This window comes from Idiotropiscis lumnitzeri, chromosome 1 (genome assembly GCF_059441095.1).
Source record: "Idiotropiscis lumnitzeri isolate Australia: NSW breed Sydney's pygmy pipehorse chromosome 1, RoL_Ilum_1.0, whole genome shotgun sequence".
NCBI lineage: Eukaryota > Metazoa > Chordata > Actinopteri > Syngnathiformes > Syngnathidae > Idiotropiscis > Idiotropiscis lumnitzeri.
The window spans coordinates 12,510,394-12,529,661 of NC_142391.1; the positions used below are offsets into that span (position 1 = coordinate 12,510,394).

Genomic DNA, 19,268 nt, shown 5'->3' on the forward strand with positions numbered 1-19,268 from the left:
TGCCGCCTGCAGCCAGGCAGGCAGGCAGGCAGGTTGTCGCAACTGAGCACATATTGAAGGTGGCCGCCCTCCTGCTTGGGCCCCATAATTGTTTTCCTCCTACTGTAGCTTGCTTCCTGTAATTGAGTTACAGACCAGCAGGGCATGAAATTGCTAGTGTCCCTTTTTGTATTCCTTGAAAACATCTGCGGGCCAGACATTTTTCCTACACGCGTAAAAAGGGAGCCTGAGCATTAATGCATGGTCAGAATCCAGGTCGTGAAAAATTGAGGTTGTGAGTCAGAGACAAGAGGCAAATAAAGGTGCGATGCTGCAGATGCTATCAGAACTACGAGGAGTTGACCAATGTGTGATAAAAAAAATTGATCATGTGTTTTTCTCTAAATACCTTGGCAGATTATAAAGTGGAGCCATTCGGAAACACGCAACAACTGCTCTTTTCCGCTGCTTGGACAACAACTTTTGCCAGACACATTTCTTGGATCTCAGTGGTTGCTCCACCTAGCAGGAGGAAGAAAACACTCTGCCTCAGTCACGCAATATGCATCACCTTGTAATGTTGAGAAACTAATAGTTACTGAGTGATGTAGTCATGATATGTTTCTGTCCAGTGATGTTGAACCTTCCACTAAAACTGCAGTACTCTCACTTATTGTCTGATGTGCTCTTTTACTTTTAGTTTATGTTTAAAAGTCAGCAAATTTAACAACAAAAAAAAAAGCAGATCAGAAGAATTGCTTATTTTTATTGGTCACTCGTTGCTAGGCAGCATTTGTTGTGACCACAAGCCCGATTTAAATAAATTCTCATGACAGACATACTGCTGACCGAAACTTGGCATGTATTCTTATGTAAAGAAAGGATTTGGCAAGAACAGATGCTTGTGATATCTTTTAAAAATTTCCATTTTTATTCAGATTGTCTGCCAAAATAAAAAACAAATCCATTGCGCAAGAAACTAGGAAATAGACCTATTTTACTTGCTTTAGCAGTCGACATAAAATAATGGCTTTGAGTTTGATACCCGCTCCAAACTCTGCCAATACTGCATTATTATATGAGTAATATGCTGAGCACAAATTGTAACATTCAACACTTAAAAGCTTGTTTCCGGTGCCCATTGCCCTCCACTTGACGCACAACTGTTTGCTGCCAACACCTCCGGACAATGTGGTAAAATGCAAATGTTCTACCTGTTCCAAGTTAAAAACGGCAGCAGAGATCCTCTGGATACGGTCCACCACCCTGTCAGGGTCAGGGGGCCCCTCGCCTCGTACCATTATATCTTTGTAAAGGTTTAACTGCCACCTCACGGCAGGATCTTCTGACTGGGAGCAGGATTCCGAGTAACATGTCAAACAGATACAGCAAAAGTACAGTATAATAGGAAATAGGGAGCAAGTATGGCGATACTCCCAACAAGGTTGGCACAAATGTGGATACGCTATTTCAACACAGTGTAGGAATCCCAGTACAATGGCTAGTCCACTCGCACCTTTTCTCTGAGGTGAAGATTTTGCCCAATGTGATCTTTGACCTCGTCGTCTGTGTCTCTCTGTAAAACCAAATATTCACCGGGTTGGACACAATTCAAATTTGAGTTTTATCAAAGCTGCATACTTGTGGAAGGAGCGGGTTTTAGTCTGACCAGCAGATAGCGCGTCTTAGCCAAGGAGATGAGCTCCTGGTCCCCTGGCGTGCACATGTTGAGCCCGATTGGAAGCATCTTCTTGAGAGCAGCCACGATCAGTGATGTCTGGATGGAGTAGAACTCACCGCGCCTTTTCTTGTGTTTGCGTTCCTGGTCTTGTCCGCCGGACTGAAAAGTATACAATATTCAATACAGCAGCTTACAAAAGAAGCAATGAACGAGAAATGTATTCCTAAATGCATCTGGGGAACTATTTTGCCTGAATGTCAATCGTAAAAATCTTGAAATATTGTTTTATCATTTTATAGTGGTCTTGAGCTGGATTAGAATAAAATCTACATAAAATGAAAACATAAAAAAATAAATAAAATAATCAAAGAAAACTCTTTATTGTTTTTCCGACCACGGCACAATGAAGGAAAAGAAATGGTTCACTGAAGCATGACATCTCGCAACTGCTAACCCACAGGCGGTCTCGATTCAAAAAACAAGAATTTGGGAGGGGTTGAGGTGGATCCGTGAGGGGAAAAAATAAAACTATCCATTTTTCAGCTGAATTGAAGCAGAGGGCTCTGTAAAAAAGAAAAAATAACTACTGGATATACACACATGGACAAATTGATTGCACCCTGCTGTTAGTGAAAGAAAAACACACAGTGGTCTGAGAAATAACTTCAATCCGACAAAAGTAATAAAAAAAAACTATCTGAAATTGAAAAGTAAACAATGAAAATCAGACATTGCTTTTAAATTGTCACTCAACAGAATAATCTTTAAAAAAAAAAAAAATCACGAAACAGGCCCTGACAAATAATGTTACCCTTAACTTAATATTTGCGACGACGGGTAAGTGTTGATACCGATGAACAAGAACATTTTGAATATGTGGTCCGAGCTCATCTGTGAATTTGCCAGGTGTAACAACAAGACTTTGAGGCACTAAGCAGTGTAAAGTTTTGTGTCAGTTATTTTTCTTCAATCTTTCTTCTTGTTGTCCAAGTCGCAGATGGAGGACAGAGCGCAAAATAGAGTAAAGTCCCCATCTATGGTTTACACACCATGTCACCAAAGAGCACGGTGACTGCTTGTCACCCGTTGCAAACGCCGACTGACTGCTTACAAGTTTGAAAACACCTGTGATGCTAATTAGTGGACACAACTGGGTTGAACAGGTCCGTATAATCAAATTCTTCTCAATATGTTCTACGAGAACCAGGCCTGCTTCATGAGTTTATTTTTTAAAACAATTGTGTTCAACCGCAATTGAAGAGCGATGTCAGATTTTTACTATCTGCCGTATAATTACCATCACTTATGTCAATTATCGTTTATGAATGCATTACTATTATTCATATTTTTTGTTAGTTTTTTTTTTTTAAATTATTATTAATCACTATTTTTCTTTCACCAACAATTTTGTCCACATGTACAGTCACGTTACTTTAAACATACACACAAAATACATAAAACCACAAATATATATACAACTATGCCCAAATACAGCACACCACAATCTATCGAACAAAAGCACGTCTGGCTACAAAGGGTCTGGATATTGTTATTTCACCTCCAAAGACAACAAAAACAAACAAACAAAAGGATATTCACTATGCCACAACATTAATGAAAGCAGCAGAAGACACAAATAAGAGAGGTGACATAATAATACGACTTCACTATAAATTACGAGGCACAGAGGCACAATGCTCTATTGGCTTTTCATCTTAACGAGCCAATAAGATGTCATGTAAACATGCGCTGCATCACTCTACCTTTTCCTTATAGGACTGGATGAGACAGAGAGAGAGACAGGAAGGGAGAAAGACGGGCAGATTGTGGATAAGGATGACCGTAAATGGAGGCACACATTCAACCCTTGTGTGCAATGTTATGAATACGGCCTTTTAAAGCACTCAATGTGAACAAATATACAGAAATATTTGTTTCTGATGGAAGAGTGTTAGTTGCATACATACATAAGAGCACACGCACATTTACATTTTCTTAGATTATCCTTTTGTTGCTAGAATTTATTCTCCTAATTTTTCCTGTTTGATTCAGAGGCTTTTCAAGGTGGGTGGTTTGGCTAGTATGAAAACAAGAGTATTTCCATAAGCACAAATGCAAAGACTAATTGAGGGATTAGGCCCAAGCCAGTGAGGAGCCTTCACAGTGTAAAAGCTTTGGTTATTCATAGAGGCAAATGAAGAAAATGTTTTCACTTTGCTCAGGCTTGGACACAACAGAAAAAGGGTGGCTGTACCAAATTGATCAGGTGTGAGCAAGCTACGTCCCGGGGACCACATGCGGCCCATTAAACGTTTTAATCCGGCCCGCCCAACTTGAAAAGACCGGAAATAGATGGACCTTTGAGAGAGCTCAAGGTCATCAATACATGATAGAAAACAGTACTAATACAGTATTATGGGGACAAAATGACACTTTGGAATATCATGTTCAAAGACATCATTAGGCAATGAAACAAAACAATGTGTGAAGCATCATTGACTTGACATCAAGTCAATAAATTACAATTTGTGAACACAGTGAAATAAGTCGTGGATTTATTTTTCATAATATTGGTGATTATAAATCACAGCTAATGAAAACCAGAAATTTCCAATCTTGAGAAATTACAATATTACAAGAGAAACAAGGATACTTTCCTAAATACAGAAATTGGGTAGTCACTGTTTGAATAAAACAACTGAACTAAATTATCTTGTTCACCATCTTCATTTTTTAGATGTACCTGTACATGACTAGAATATATACCTGTTTGTATTCTAGTTGCTAACCTGCATAGAGTCAGTCCTTCACACATGATATAATGCGATAAATAATCCTGTTATACTAGTGTGTAGTGCATAGAGGATTAGAAACCAACCTTTGACATCTTAGTTTTATTGTCACCAGTCAAGAAGGAAAGGTTGTTGATTTCATTCTGGACCACAAAGTTCTGCTCCTCTCGTTTGAAATTCTGTGAAAAGAATTCAAAGATGAATCAATGTCTCGTCGTTACTGCGTAGATCACTGCGATCTTACATGTGATTTGCACCAGAGGATAAAAATTTCAGCAACCATCTTGAAGAGCTCATTTGAGTCAGCATCTGGCTCTTTGAGCCATCTGGACCTGCAAGTAGAAGGATATTTGACTTTGACCTTGTCCACCTGAGTTCCATCATCCTGAGCTAACCTGTTGTTGTCGACGTAACGTATGAGCATGGGGTAAAAGGCATAAAGGTCCCTGCAGAGCACAGCAAACTCATCCAGGATGAGCAATTCGGCCTCCTGTGTGTCTCCCTTGCTGTCTGCTTTCAACAGCTCCTCCTCGGCCACTACTTTCACCGTCTTCTTCTTCAGTTTCTCTAGTGTTGGCAGGAAGTGGCTCTTTAGCAGAGCAGTTCGAGCTTTGCTTATAATGGGCTGCACATACACTGGAAATGCAAAAAGCCAAAAAATTTAGCATATCACAAGTAAGTTTTTGTAAGTCATTATATCCCCCAGTAAATATGATTGGACCTCAATGAAAAAATATGTAACATTTTCACAATATATAAAAAAGATCCAAAGATTGATGATATAGTATATTTATTTATACAGTATGTAATAGGGCTGCATGGCATTGGAAACGTGCAATATGGCTGTTGAATATATGAATATTGTGGCGTTATTTAACATGCACATAAATTAATGATGATTTTATTTTCTAATGAAAGTAGGACATTTGTTTTCATGCAGCAAAGCAAACAATGCATTCATAGTTAATTACTTGTAATTACCCTAGATGATGATAATAATAACAATAATAATAATAACGATAATGATAAATTATTATTATTATTATTTTTATTATTATTATTATTATTATTATCCAATTGTGATCATTGCACATGTTAACAGCAATGACATTTGAGAAAAAACTAAAAACTAACCCTTAATTCATAAATATTACCAAACATAGGATAAGCGGTTCAGAAAACGGACAAATATTAAACCTGATGTGCGAGACAAAAAAAGCGAAGGAAGATTCGTAATAAATAAATTCATCTGGAAAAATGTACTTGCATCTCTGATTAAAACTTGGTTGACCAGTGTGATTTATTCCTGTAGCTGGATTAAAAAGCTAGCCTTGTTGAACCTTGAAAAGTATGTGTTCTATTAGTAGTACATTCATATACAAATGTAGAACAAATTTAAAAAATTGATAATCAAGAATGCCATTGCTAAATTGTTCAAACATTCTCTTGGTTTAGCATCGATCCTTTGAAATGGTTGCAATTTAAAAGTGTTTCGTTCAACAACCGTAAGAAGATCTTGGTATAGATATGAAAGTCAATATGGCTCAATACAGAGTGCCCACCTGCAATTCTTTTCATCCATGAAGCCTCATCAATGCCCAGGTTGTTGTTGAGGATCTTCAGGATGTTGCCCAGAATGAGGCTAAGGTGCTCTGAGGTGACGGTGGCGCAGCACATGCTGCTGCCACCAGCTGGCAAGCTCTCAGGCCCCCTCTCCCACCAGTAGGACAGGTAGTTACAAAGCATGGGCAAGACCACCTCAATCACATGTGGCATCTCTGTGTACCGCGCTCCCGATTCAGCCATGTCGTTGATGTCCTTTATGAGCCCGTCGAGCCGGGGCATCCCGGGACACATTTGTTCAACTGAGTCCGGAATGCCAAGGACTAAAGATACCAGTGTGGATTATACATTAGAGCAACATGCTTCTATAAACGGGGTCACTGCAGATTTGGCACCTTGATAGGACAACTTGTGACTTACTGGCTCGTTCACGGCCACTCTTGGTGGTAAAGACTGAGAAGGGGTTGTACATGTTGAGCATCGGCTCCAGGAAAGCCACCGGCATGGCCCCCGCCAAGGTGGCCAGACACTGGCCGAGAGCTGGCAGCTGTCTGAGGGACACAGAGCAAGCTCGGTGTCTGTCAGAGCATGGCTTGCAAATGACTGAACTCCAGTATTCAAAGAGGAACAGTACCTTTCTACGTAGATGTTTTTGCCCGTCCCCAGAGCATAGAGGCTGGTCAGGATACGATAGCAGGACACTTGGACATCATCCACTGGAACAGCAAGGAAGAAAACAAGTCAAAGTGAATCATGTCGTAACATATGAGTCATCCTTTACTGAACATGTCCAAACAATTTCTATGTAGTTGGGAGGGATGAGAATCAGTCGGTCAGTTATTACAGTTATATTACAGCCAAATCAGACTCAAAACAACACACAAGCAGCTTAATTACAAAACTATCACCAGGAGCAAAAGGCATTACTAATAAAATTATTTTTACAACCATTACAATCAGATCAACGCAATGCGTTTAAACCTTGTGGTGTCGTTTCTGTGGACATGACCACTTTTTACGACCTATAAAAAGCAACCCGGAATTTGAAAAGAATCTGTAAAGCCACGAAGTCAGTTGAGATCTAATGTTCATCTCGGTGAAATTTGGGTGTCCAATTAAGCGCTACCTTCTTACTTAATGATCTCTATTGTCAATGTTTGGCTTTTCAGTCCCTATTGATGTGTCACCGGACAAAATGGACTTCAGTAATTGTAGCTCAGAAAATGTTTTGTTTTTACTTCGACATTGGATACACTGAATTAGGACTATTTGTCCAAAACCTGTCTTCTGGACGTCGGCTGCAACAATGGATAATTTTTTGGAGTTAACAGATTAAAGTTTTCATCAATTGTAATGATTTTTTTCCACATTAAAGGACATACTTCTGAATTTTGCATTTGTATTGGTGAAAGTAACTACAAGTATGGAAGAAATATTTAGAGAGTAATGAAGTAACAATTAAAGTGTATGGAATACGAAAATAGGTTCGCCTAAAACTTTTTCTTAAAAAGGAGTACAAGTAAAAATAATAAGATCCCAATGATTACATCGGTAAGGCCTCAAAAAAGATGCAGAAAACTCAGATTTTTGTATGCTGGGTCCGCCCATATGAGGTCAGCTTCATACTCTGAAGATGGCGATGACGAGCTGGTGCTGAGGATTAGTCGCTCCGATTTTCTTATTTAATTAAAGGAGAAACAAAATGAATCCCAAGAAAAAACTCGACGAGCACACTTCATAGCCAGAAAGTTAGAGATCTGGCTCAATGACTATGCCACAGTTTGGAAGTAACAGGTTTCCCACTCCTTATTTCTCAAAATGTAACAAATATCACGCTTGCCCTGGGTATTAACTTGCGCTTGATTTGATTATCAGCCGTGAGAACTTACAAAGCAGGTCTATGCCAAAGTGGTGTTGCGTGATGTGTTCGAACAGAGCGGTCAGGATGGGGAGCAGAGCCACCGTCGTGTAGTTGATGTTCTGCGACACGCCTTTCATCTGCGAGCGCGAATGCGTGAACTTTCCCAACTTGAGGTTCTCAAACGTCCTCTCCAGGTCTTCTGCGGCATTCTCAAAAAACGTCCTGAGCCCGACCCTCACCAATTCAGAGCCCGACTTCATCACTGTCCTGTCATAGTGGAAAAGAACATGCTCAACACTTACGTATCGGGTAATAAACAACTACAAGACTCCTGGCAAGTAAAATGCAGCACTTCTCAGTATGGATTTCATGAAATACGAGACGTCCACTTCACTACCTCATGCGCAGAAACATGAGTGATTTATTCAATGAATTACATTGATATTTACATTATAGCCAAGGTGACTTTGCCTTGTGTCAGAGTAGAGAAACCGTGCATGCAAAGCATTAATATGATTAGTTTTTCTATTTTCAGCATTTCATAATTCATAACATAGTTAAATGTCTAACAAGGCCTTGCTGTGTCCCAGTAGAGAGGAGAAATGAAAGGCAAGACTTACTACGGCCTTCATTATGTGTGAGCTGCATTAACAAGCGGCGCATTGTAAGCCTTGGGCATCATATGCTGCATGCAACTTGTTTGCTTAATTAAATGCCAAAAGGATCCTCTTTGCTAATGCCACCGCATCCCACAAGACACTCCGGCAGTAAGAACATGACAAATATGTTTGAACAAAGATACAACACAAAAGATTTGAAGCCATCATACTTGTTCACCAGAAAAGCGAGCAAATCCTTTCGTTTTAATGGAGTGAGTGCTTTTGTATATTATACTTTAACAATAACACTACTCAGAGTATTATTTTATACGCAGTCAGGTCTACACACCTGGTGTCCAGTGTGTGTGCCAGGATGTGCAAACAGCTCACCATCGTGGTCGAGTCACTTCCTAGGAGATAGCATGCAGAAGTAATCAGCAGCATGAGAAAAAAACGGGCTGAGCCAACTTTATAGGAGGATTTGAATGCAAACACAATGGCAATAATAAAAATAAAAAAAACAAAGGTTTGCACTGACCTTAAAATGAAATTAAATAAATTATATAACATTTGTTTGCTGCTGATGTCAAAATTGCTTTATTATAAAGTTGTGCTTTTTATATGACTTAAAGCCAAAATTGTTTCATTCCAAATACCAAATTCCACAAGATATACCCGCAAACACACAAAGACACACATAGAATGGAGACATACAGTTTACACAGAGAAGGAAGCATCTTACCAAAGAGAGAGATCCTATGTCTGACAAGAGCTGCCAGTTTACAAAATAAGCTGGATGTGTGAAAGTTAGGAAAGGGAAAGAATTGAGAAAGTTACAATGAGTCAACAGCTGGAGGAAAGACCAACGATCGCATTTGTGGTCATGCTGTGAGTGTTACGGTCATGCAAGGCAATGTGGTGACCTGGTGACCATTTCTTTCTCCTTGTTGGAAGCATAGCCGCTGCTGCTAAGGTTCTGGTTGGGTGATGAAAGGAAGTAGAGAGAGTGATTCTTGAAGTATTGGTCAATGAGCGGGAGAAGAACCTGGTAAGGCCCAACAAAGGCAACCGATTTAAAAATTAGACGGATTTAGACACTGTACATGAACGCATCACAATCTTACTTTGGCAAAAAACTTGATTTCTTGCTCGTGAGGTGACCTGTCAGTTTTGCCGCTGGCAGCCATGGCCTCTGGATTCAATCAATACTCAAATTAGAATTCAATCAAACATTCACACTGTTCAAATAGTCACATCTGTTGCATTCTCATACCGAGGTGAGAGATGAACTCCTGGGCGGAGTCAACATACTTGAGCAGCTTCTTCAGAAACCTGTATGCAAACCGTTTCTCCATTGAGGAGGAGTCCTGCTCCAAGTCTTTCAGACCTCTGCAACACAATGCATTACACAATCACCTCCCCGTGCCATCTCGCAGCTTCTCAAAAAAACTGCATTCGTCCCGTTTATGTCCACCTTGTGATGCTGAATCCGCAGATTTGCAGGAAGCGGAAGAGATCCTGAGCCTTCTCTCGATCACGAGCCTTCTCCTTAGCCGTCAGCGTCTCATAGGGCACCAGCAAAGGGTGCGCACCTCCGACTAAAAGCGCAGTGTCCGATTAGCCGTTAGTGGCCGAGCGCGCGAGATGAAAGATGCTGAACTCATTCACTGCCATTGACGGGTATAGAAGCCAAAAAGTACATTCATTTTACCGGAGCAGGCAGTGAATGAGTTTAATGGAATGCAGGCGCAAAATAATGTGCCGGGACAACGACCAGTCCTGCCAAAGCACTCCACAATGTGTCACTAGATAAACAAGATGGACATGTCACCTATTTCTTCTCTCTTGGGTATTGCTCTAAGAAAGCCCTTGTCAAGAGGTTTGACTTCTTTATTAGTGTCCTTTCACATAAGGTAATAAAACTGAAGAAGTAGGATGACGAAGCAGCTTAGCCAATTAGGGTCCTACTATACTCCTTGGAGAATTTGACACATGATCCTGCGGAAATTGATGTCAAAATAATGTATTGGTAGAAGACCAGCAAGCGAGGTTTTTGAGCTGCTATTGTTTCACTCATAGAGTAAAGATAAACAACGGATCATACAATAATTGAGGTATCACTTCTAAATCACCTCTACTCCCAAGGTCACTCTTTTTTCTTTTGGCCCAGATGTTATGGTAATTTTCAGCCACCACCTCCACCATCCCCTGAGAGTAAAGATAAAGCGTGCTCAGAAAGTTGTCTGTTAAGTGTGTGTTTTTAATCTTGTAGTTTGGCTTTTGTTCTTTGAAAGGGAAAAAAAGGAATAAATCACTCACTTGGAGTTCTCTGGATAGAATCACGGTGCTTGTGTCTATTGGGCTGGGATTGAAACCATTTGCCTGAAAATGTTATAAGAAGCTGGTGAATTTTTTTCTATTGGTATATTAAGTTTATTTTCTTACCTGTGAGGCCTGAGAGATCTTCCGTATTTTTTCATTCTCCCTTTGTTGAGACATGCTTTCTCCATCTCTGGTCCGGTCAACACTCCAGCCCATTGCCAGCATGCTCTTCAATGACTCCCTGATTGGCCATCTGTAAATCTCTTTTTCCTAGACAGAATGAAAGAAGCAAGATCCAACTTTTTTCTTCCTCTTATCTGGACATTTTGAAGAATTCGATGCTGATGTTCCCTACCTTCTCTGTCAGAGCTTTGTATGTCCTGAGCTGTGGGTGAATTCTAGCCTTCTCATCCACACAGTCTCCGTATTTCCACCCAAGCAGCACCTGGAGAACAATCACAGTGGATTCAGATGGATAAGGCAGCTTCTCTATTGTTCCCTAATATCCTCCACCCAACGATACTTTTGGATTTTGTTCCACTGTTTATTGCTTTTCACAGATGCAACAATGAATCATGCGGAATAGCAGTGAATATTAAACAATGGAGGGAATTGCTCCTCTATACATAAACTAGCTACCTTCTTGTCACGAGAATAAAGGGGTTAATGCTAGTCATTTTTTTCTACAACCACAAATTAGCATTATTGCAGTAAGTATTATTTGTGGTGGAATTCTGCAAATCAAGAGGGGCAAATATGCTTTTGTTTAATGATGAAAAAAAGAAAAATGGCCTTACCTTCTCCGATGACCATTTCTCATGAGAATGTTCAGCATACTTGTTGACAAAGTGCTCAAGCTTCTCTGGAAGGGCAATGCTAAAAAAAAAATGACAGAAATGAATTAAGTTATATTGTTGTTGTATCACAAAGTTTGTTAATGAGTATGGCGCATGTAGGTCCAGCGTGGCTTACTTAGCAGTTGTAATAGGTTTGGGTTCAAAGTTGCCTTGAGCATTGACAGAAACGGCCTTGTCCACTGTTCCCCCAATGGCGGCATCCACATAGTCAGGCGGCAAAGCTCCAGCTATGGCGCTGAGGCACGGCATTGCCATCTTGAACAGCTCCGGATCATATTTCTGCTCAAAAGGAATCAGAAAGCTTGGCCTAATTGACACATTGTCATTCATTACTTGCTCATCAGAGTCGGGAGGCGAATGAAGTCATGACAAGACAAAGAGGAAGCTGTCGAAGAGACGTTAACGATGAATTATCTTAAGAGCTGAAACACTAGCATGCTTGGGACTCTGGATCAATATCATCCGTTCAGATATGAATGTTTTTAGGCTAGCCCTCGGCACAGACTCGTTTCATGAGCATGCATTTTGATAAACGTGCTGAGTCCAGACATTTGCGATATCGCAAGGTATTAATGCCACGATGTCTTCTGCGTGCATGCATGTTCATTAAGTGAGCAATCAGACAACTCTAAATAATAGAAAATGTGCTTGGTGAAGACATTTCACCTAGCACATTAAAATGTCTGACTGTCAAAGAAAGATTGGGCTTTTGGTATGCTACCTCTGCCAGAGAGATGTTTTCTTCCGTAAGATTAAGTTTGCCTGTCGTTTGAGTAAAACTTAGTCCGTCTACAGTTTTTGACACGAGAACTTTATTTTTAATTACTTTTAATGACAAGCAGTTCTTCTTCCAAGGATGTTTCTTTGAAATCTTATGACCATTGATAATAAAAAAGAAATAAATAAAAAGGTCCAGAAATTACAAATAATTTCTCTGCTCAATCTGACGCAATTCAAAATGAAAGACGTTATGTGTAAGTAAAGTAAAAAGCTTTTCATGTTTGTCCAGGCTTTGGTTTAGTAGGAACTGCAAATGTTCACGTGCTTATACTGTAGGTATGTCTCGATAGTGAAGGTTGTAGTTTTAATTACATAAAATTTTCTTGCTTCTTGTTCCCTAGATTCCCTTTAGAATATTTGATCATTTTATAGTTCTTGAGATCGCAGCTGCTCACTCACACACTGCTAATGATTCCATTTGATAGGACTTCTATCCTTGTCCCAATTTGCATGCATAGGGGGTAATATGATTATGACTCCCGCCGCAATCCTTGGCGGCGAGTTGCCCTCTCTGCGCTTGTTTAGCAGACAGGCTTTTTCATTTGACCTATTACATTACATCAAAACAGAAGCAGCATTTCAAAGCATCAATTTAAGATGTACAACAGTACAATTGCAGATATACATTTTTTGATTGGTTGTGCATAACACAATCATTTCTTTGTCAGGAACAAGAGAAAATAATGTTTGATTACTGGAGAGTATGCGTATTTTTAATCGTCCATACGTTTTCTAAATCCTCATTTGAGTCACGGATGAACTGGAGCCGACCGGCGATGACTTTTGGACAGAGGCGGGGTAAACGCTGGAATGGTCGCTACACAAAAAGATTTGAACTCCAAACATGAACGATGCTGCTGAGATACAAACCGGAGAACTTTGAAAGTCTGAGGCAGACATGTTGACCAAAGCTCTACAGTGTTGCCTTTGTAGGTTTGTTTGGAAATTATTAAGTGCACCAATAATGAACAATCTCGTTGCCACACAAATTTGTTCCAATGAAGAATTGGTAAAAATTGTGTTTTAGTGCAAGAAAATATTTTAAAATAAGTACTCATTACCCGGGGCGAGAGAGAGCTACACATTTTTATTCAATTTTAGAGCTACTCTATTGTACTATTCTAAACCATTACAATAATTATTTAACAGGGACAAATATCGAGGTCTGTTGTTGTAGTGTTGACTTGACTTTTGTAAATGGACACGATGCCTCACCCTTTGGGACAACGAATCAAACACTCCCCAGAAGATCTTCTTGGTGAGCTGGAGTTCATCCTCAGAGGCTGTGCCGTAGCTGCCCCAGCCTGATGGAAGGCAGTAGTACTTCCAGTTCTGCTCGTAGTGATTAGTTAGAAGCTGCAGGACAAAAAAGGTCACTTCAATTGAAGACTTAAGATGTATACAAATGTGCACCTCGTTCTTTTAAAAGCACAGAAGCAGCATCTCGGGCTCGGCACAAATTCATTCTGAATGTGTCTACGGAAAAGTGTGTCCCCTATTTCACAGGCCAGTCACATCTTATGACAGTTGTACTTTTTTTCCTGGCACCCAGATGGAAGAAGTGGCTGAGCAGAGCCAACAAGCCTGTAATCACAAAATCTATCACTTCATCCACATGTTCTTTCCTCCCTTGCTGTCCACTTCTTCCACACTTTAAATTTTGCACAAAAGTGTACCAACAAGCATGTGAGACACTGTTGAGGAAAACGGGTATCTTTCTCGTACAGCAAACTGTAAGGCTGTAGGTGACCAGCGTACCAAAGAAAAGATAAAGTCTGATAATGAGGCAGGATTCTGAGGTATGCAGGCATAGCAAGGGGGGTTCTGAGGCGATTTAAACGAAACAATAATGAGAAGTAAAGAATTTGTTGGCCACCCTGAGAGGCATCTTGCAGTATTCAGTCAGCAAGGGTACATCAAAGACGAGGCGGTGCAGAAGCTGCTGCAGCATCGAGGGGCGAAGGTGCCTGCAGAAAAAGGCGAGAAAGAGATAAGAGTGCCCTGCCTGAGCTGCATTTAACCACCGTCACTGACTTGAGAGACAAGCCAGAGCCGATTTATTGTTAATCGCAACCCCCGTCGACGCAGATAAATGTTTTTTTTTTTTTATGCTCTCCTCACTTGCAGACAGCCAGCAGGCACTCCTCAATGGCGTCTCTTTGGGCCTTGGTGAGAGAGCGGCCCTTGGAGAGACGGTAGACGGTGTGCAGGGTGGAATCGATGAGCGAGGCATGGTGTTCGGTGCCGGCAAAGAGGGGTGCGCAGCGGGTGAGGAGAGGGAGCATAGCTGAGCCGATATAACGGTTCATGGCCAACGCTGTCTCGGTGGTGCACAGTCCCTCCTAAGGGGGTTGGGGACAAAATTGCATTTCAATTTACGGTTCAGCTCAGGAATCCATGGGTGATAAGTTCAGTGGCGAGATTCAGAGTCCAGCCAAATGGCACTTTTTTTTTCTTCTTTTGCTCCAATACAGATCAATTTTATATCATGTTTATCTTGTTCCGCATCTTTTTTAAGCCTATTTTACATTTGATACAGAGCAGTGACACAAAAGCAAAATGGTTGTCATAACCCAAATAATAATGCCTTAATTGTTGTGTTTGTGGAGCAAGTGCCATTTTTTTTTACATTTTTTTTTTTTTGTGGTTTGGGCCAAAGTAACTGCGCTTCTACTGCCTTATTAGCGAGTGCCCAGGAAAAAAGCCTAAAGTGATCAAGAAAGAAAAAAGTTCATAGCTGTCTGTATTGCTGCATTTACTACTTACGGCTTATTAAGACTATTCTTCAGTTTTAAAGTGTCATGGTGTGTGTTTGTTGTTTTTGGTTTAGTTTTTAGTTTCATGTTTTTCCTTGTGTCTGGTGTGTGCCTTAAAGGAGTGGAAGAGTTTAAACCTGGCTAGTTTTATTCGATGTCCTGCATCTTGTGTCACTGTTATTCTGTGGAATGCTGTGTGGGTGGCTGGTGAAGTTGGAAAAAGAAAGTGAAAGAATGTGAGGTTTGGGAGGTTTTAGGTTGGTGCCTGGCGCAGACAGACACCTCGAGCGGGAAGGGGTCGACAAGAAACTGGACCCTTCAGCCACAAGCAGGAGGGGCCACCACTTGAAGAAAGACCAAGAGAAGCAAGCTAAAGTTAACTGCAGCATACACATAGCCAATAGAATCATGCCAGGATGCCTTTGTCTCTGTGTCATTTGCATATTGTGTCTATAAATTAATGCTGAACAGCGAAGACAAAGAGAGCTGTATTGAGAGGGACCCAAACTCAAGTTGTAGATTTGTGTGTTAGGAATAAATCCACTCGTGTGTGAAAATGCCGGCTTCCTGATACCTTTCTATTGCAGAACGAGCGCGCATATTGTTGGATGAGTGGGAGTTGGGTAAAGTCACAAATTGGAGTCAGATTATTAATTTGAGTTTACATTGGTTTAAAATTAAATTCTAACATTGATTTAAAGATAAATTCCAACAGCCTCTTGTTAAACCTGATTGTGTCCACCTGTGCTTGTCGTCCCTGTGTGAACCAATCAGCTCCCTCCAACCCTTTGTGTCTTGTCCAGGTGTTCCTCGTTGTCTCGTTACTTTGTTTGTATTTAGTTCATTGTCCATGTCTCCTGTGTGCAGTCAAGTTCACGTCCTTGTTTTCTGTTATTTGCTTTTTACTTTGATCCTGTTTGTTTTGAACTCTAGTGTTTTTCCTTGTTCCTTGTTTGCCTTTTAGTTTTCTTCAATCAAATACCCTTGAAGTTACCCCTGCCTCGCTTCCCTGCATTTGGGTCCTCCTCCATGCAAAACCCTGACATGAAGAATGGACTGTATAATGGATCTCGTGATTTTTACACTTCAAACTGCAATTTGAACAAATGTCGTCTAATGAGTAATACTGTCGTTTTGTGGCGTACAATCGGCCAATGTATTGGAGGTGGTTGGCGATATAAACCACATTTATGTACAGTATAATTGTTTTAGAATTAAAATACTACAAACTCATGACAAATTTGGTACAATACTTAGTAATGTGTAAAGATGCATTACACTGGTGAGTGCTACTTCTACAAAAAATATCCTTGAAGTTCTAAAATAGAGCATTAACATTTCTAAAGGTGAAATTCATAAACTGTTGCCAGGATTATTCTTTTTTGTTGTTTTGTTTGATAAACAGAATGCTGTAGATTTTTTACAAAGTATATAGACAATTATGAATAAATTGTGTCATTTTGTTCATGCAACTAAGAAAGTGTTCAATTAGATACGATTAGTATTTAGTGTACAAATTGGAGAACAAAAAAACATTTCAGGCATTTTTAAGAAATTCAATCTGGTTATTCCAAAGATGCTTGAATTTCAATTTAGTTAGGACACTATGTACTTATTATATTTTAATTTGATTTTCCCACCTTCATGTGCAATTATTCAGTTTTTTGTTTTTTTTTAACATTTCTTTGGGATGTTTCCCACTCTGCCATCATTTTACTCTCGTCATACTTAACATAATTCGACCTTAACCTGAAGAATGATCTCGTACAGCAAAAACAATTAGCACACTGCGCTAAAAGGAGTAGGCCGCTATTACGGTGACAGATAAAGAATGATCACACATTTAGCTAAAATCCAATTAGCAATGAGTATCTGTTGATGTGAAAAGCATTTATAGGAACATCAGTCGGAGATAATAGTTTAATGAGTTCAGTGGTGTTCCTTTTTACTGTCACATCAGCTTTGGGCAGTGCCAGCCATGCGGAAAATCTAAATTATTTCAACTCCTTCACTAATAACCGGATGCTAATAATTTGTTTCAAACATTGAAGACGCAAAAGAACTCCAGCTCTTTTTATAGAAAGTCTCGGTGAAGAAGAGAAATACCTTCCACCGGATTCTGTTGAGATAAAAACAACTCCCTTTTAACCCTTTTGTGAAATAAGGCATGAAAACGCAAATAATGTGTTAAAAGAACCGCTTTTTTAATGCCACTCCATCTATACTTCTACCTACTGTATCAAGCGAGTTTGCAGCCCTCAGATCAGGAAGGAAGCCAACTTCAAGAAGGTGAAGCAAAAAGCTCTGGTCCTCAATACCATATACTCGGTCCAAGAACAGCACCATGGGGGCCTTGTGGTCCGGACAAAAGCAGGCTGACATATCAGGTTCTGTCACTGAGCCACCTGAGAGATGTAATGAAAGGAAAATGTGTCTTATTTGGATTTAACAATCCTGGAAATTTAATTGGATGTATATTCTACTAATAATAGGAGTGCTTTACACTTAAAAGAGTCCACATAAGAAGTGAAAATATAAATAGACACCCCAAAAACACTGGACAAAACAGATGCATTGCTTGGATAAAATACAAGAAGGTAAATAAAATAGGAGGTATTGGAGTAACCGGCGCATTTACAATTTTTCTCATCGATCTGGTTAGGAGGTGAGTGGTCCTATGTGGCCTCCCAGTAGCACTGGCATTGAGTTGCCCTGTGTTTGAAATGTGCTATAAAAAAAAAAGCGACCTTGATGAAAGCTTGTGGACAATCCTTGTTCCACACCAAACTCATCAAATTTTAAGCAGTCATGCAGGAACAGTAAAAGGGCCTTCACAAAACTACTCCAACAAAGTTGGAGCAATAGAATTTGCCAAAACCGAAATTCAAATTCAAAGTTTTATAGTGGACAGAATAAGCGTCTCAATACTTTTGTCACTATTGTATGTGTGTTAATTCTGCAGATACAAATTTTCTGTCTTCTACGCCGGTCTGCTGACAAAGCTGCATAAGAGGCACATCTCTCCGCGCTTATGCAGATCAATCAATAGAGCAAGACAGCACCGTGTAGAAGTCATCTGGCTTACTCAGAGCTCTGGGAGTGCACAGAAAAGCGCTTGGCTGATTAAAAAGGCATGAGCAGTAAAATGAAATCAATAAGCTTCTGCCCTTCTCTAAATGTTCATGCCTTTGCAAGCATTGTTATACGAGGCAACCCGTTGTAATCTGCAAATATAATTAATACGGGTTAATATCATCTAACGAACATTAGAGATGTACTTTTGACAGCTCGTGAACATACCGCACGTAATGTATGTACTGTATGCCGTTTTTGTGCTTAACAGTCCGATAATTCACTATCCAGGGTGAATTGTAGAATGTAGATTGTATTAGAAGAAACCGGCTATAGAGTGACGAGTATACCTTTATTAACTATTGGTGTTTTGAGCGGTATGCTGATGATTCCCACGAGGTCCTCAGTGGGCACCAGGGAGCGCAAAATGGCACGGATCCGAAGAGCTTCGCCTTTCCCTTTATTGATGAGCTGCAGACAGGAAAAGAATGATTTAAATGCTTAAAAATGACAAAAACAATACATAAATGATCTGTAGGAACCGCACATGCATCTCTGGGGCACAACGTCCCAACAGGTCAATGAGTGCTGAGTAGAAGGACATGATGGCATTGCCCATGTGGACCACTTCCTCTTCATCGTCGCCATTAGCCGATCTATAGGTTGGGGGCGAACACAAACAGAAGATTTTCTTTATGAGACAAAGAAAATTAGTAACATATTCAAGGGAAAAGGGATGAGCGGTTAATCTTGTGGCCAAGTCTCCTGTATTGATTCAATAAGCTTTGCTTGATCTGGAGGGCTCACACATCACAGCTGACTCCCTGCACAGAACCAGGCAGATCCAAAGCCGGCGTCTCAGAGATCTTGATGGCTTCTTTCATCGCTGCCAGCAGTCCGTTGCCTCCCTCGCCCCTCAGTGCAGGTCCGAAACACTCCGGCCGACGGATGAGCAGCTTGACTACGACACTGGAGTTCTCCTCCACACTTTCACCTGCAACACAAA

At 40.3% G+C, this 19,268-nt stretch overlaps 1 protein-coding gene across 8 annotated transcripts in view; it reads right to left on the bottom strand.

The window, feature by feature from the left end:
- Nucleotides 1–19,268, bottom strand: part of LOC148343238 (ryanodine receptor 3) — a 93,262-nt gene that overhangs the window by 16,526 nt on the left and 57,468 nt on the right. For 3 of the 8 annotated variants that reach the window (XM_088317545.1, XM_088317522.1, XM_088317531.1), the window contains 31 exons: nt 19,070–19,256; nt 18,810–18,918; nt 18,613–18,733; nt 17,426–17,595; nt 14,556–14,776; nt 14,311–14,401; nt 13,650–13,790; nt 11,770–11,933; nt 11,595–11,673; nt 11,153–11,242; nt 10,921–11,067; nt 10,795–10,857; nt 10,608–10,683; nt 9,950–10,073; nt 9,749–9,864; nt 9,600–9,667; nt 9,399–9,520; nt 9,218–9,267; nt 8,825–8,885; nt 7,905–8,143; nt 6,650–6,731; nt 6,436–6,566; nt 6,015–6,338; nt 4,848–5,088; nt 4,697–4,784; nt 4,539–4,631; nt 3,424–3,438; nt 1,649–1,819; nt 1,496–1,555; nt 1,194–1,328; nt 389–501 (listed from right to left, as the gene is read on the bottom strand). In XM_088317545.1, coding sequence (XP_088173671.1) covers nt 389–501; nt 1,194–1,328; nt 1,496–1,555; nt 1,649–1,819; nt 3,424–3,438; nt 4,539–4,631; nt 4,697–4,784; nt 4,848–5,088; nt 6,015–6,338; nt 6,436–6,566; nt 6,650–6,731; nt 7,905–8,143; nt 8,825–8,885; nt 9,218–9,267; nt 9,399–9,520; nt 9,600–9,667; nt 9,749–9,864; nt 9,950–10,073; nt 10,608–10,683; nt 10,795–10,857; nt 10,921–11,067; nt 11,153–11,242; nt 11,595–11,673; nt 11,770–11,933; nt 13,650–13,790; nt 14,311–14,401; nt 14,556–14,776; nt 17,426–17,595; nt 18,613–18,733; nt 18,810–18,918; nt 19,070–19,256 — 3,892 coding nt within the window. Of the gene's footprint in view, nt 1–388; nt 502–1,193; nt 1,329–1,495; nt 1,556–1,648; nt 1,820–3,423; nt 3,439–4,538; nt 4,632–4,696; nt 4,785–4,847; nt 5,089–6,014; nt 6,339–6,435; nt 6,567–6,649; nt 6,732–7,904; nt 8,144–8,824; nt 8,886–9,217; nt 9,268–9,398; nt 9,521–9,599; nt 9,668–9,748; nt 9,865–9,949; nt 10,074–10,607; nt 10,858–10,920; nt 11,068–11,152; nt 11,243–11,594; nt 11,674–11,769; nt 11,934–13,649; nt 13,791–14,310; nt 14,402–14,555; nt 14,777–17,425; nt 17,596–18,612; nt 18,734–18,809; nt 18,919–19,069; nt 19,257–19,268 lie in introns of all 8 variants that reach the window. The other 5 variants (XM_088317552.1, XM_088317536.1, XM_088317515.1 and 2 more) reach the window with 2 other exon arrangements.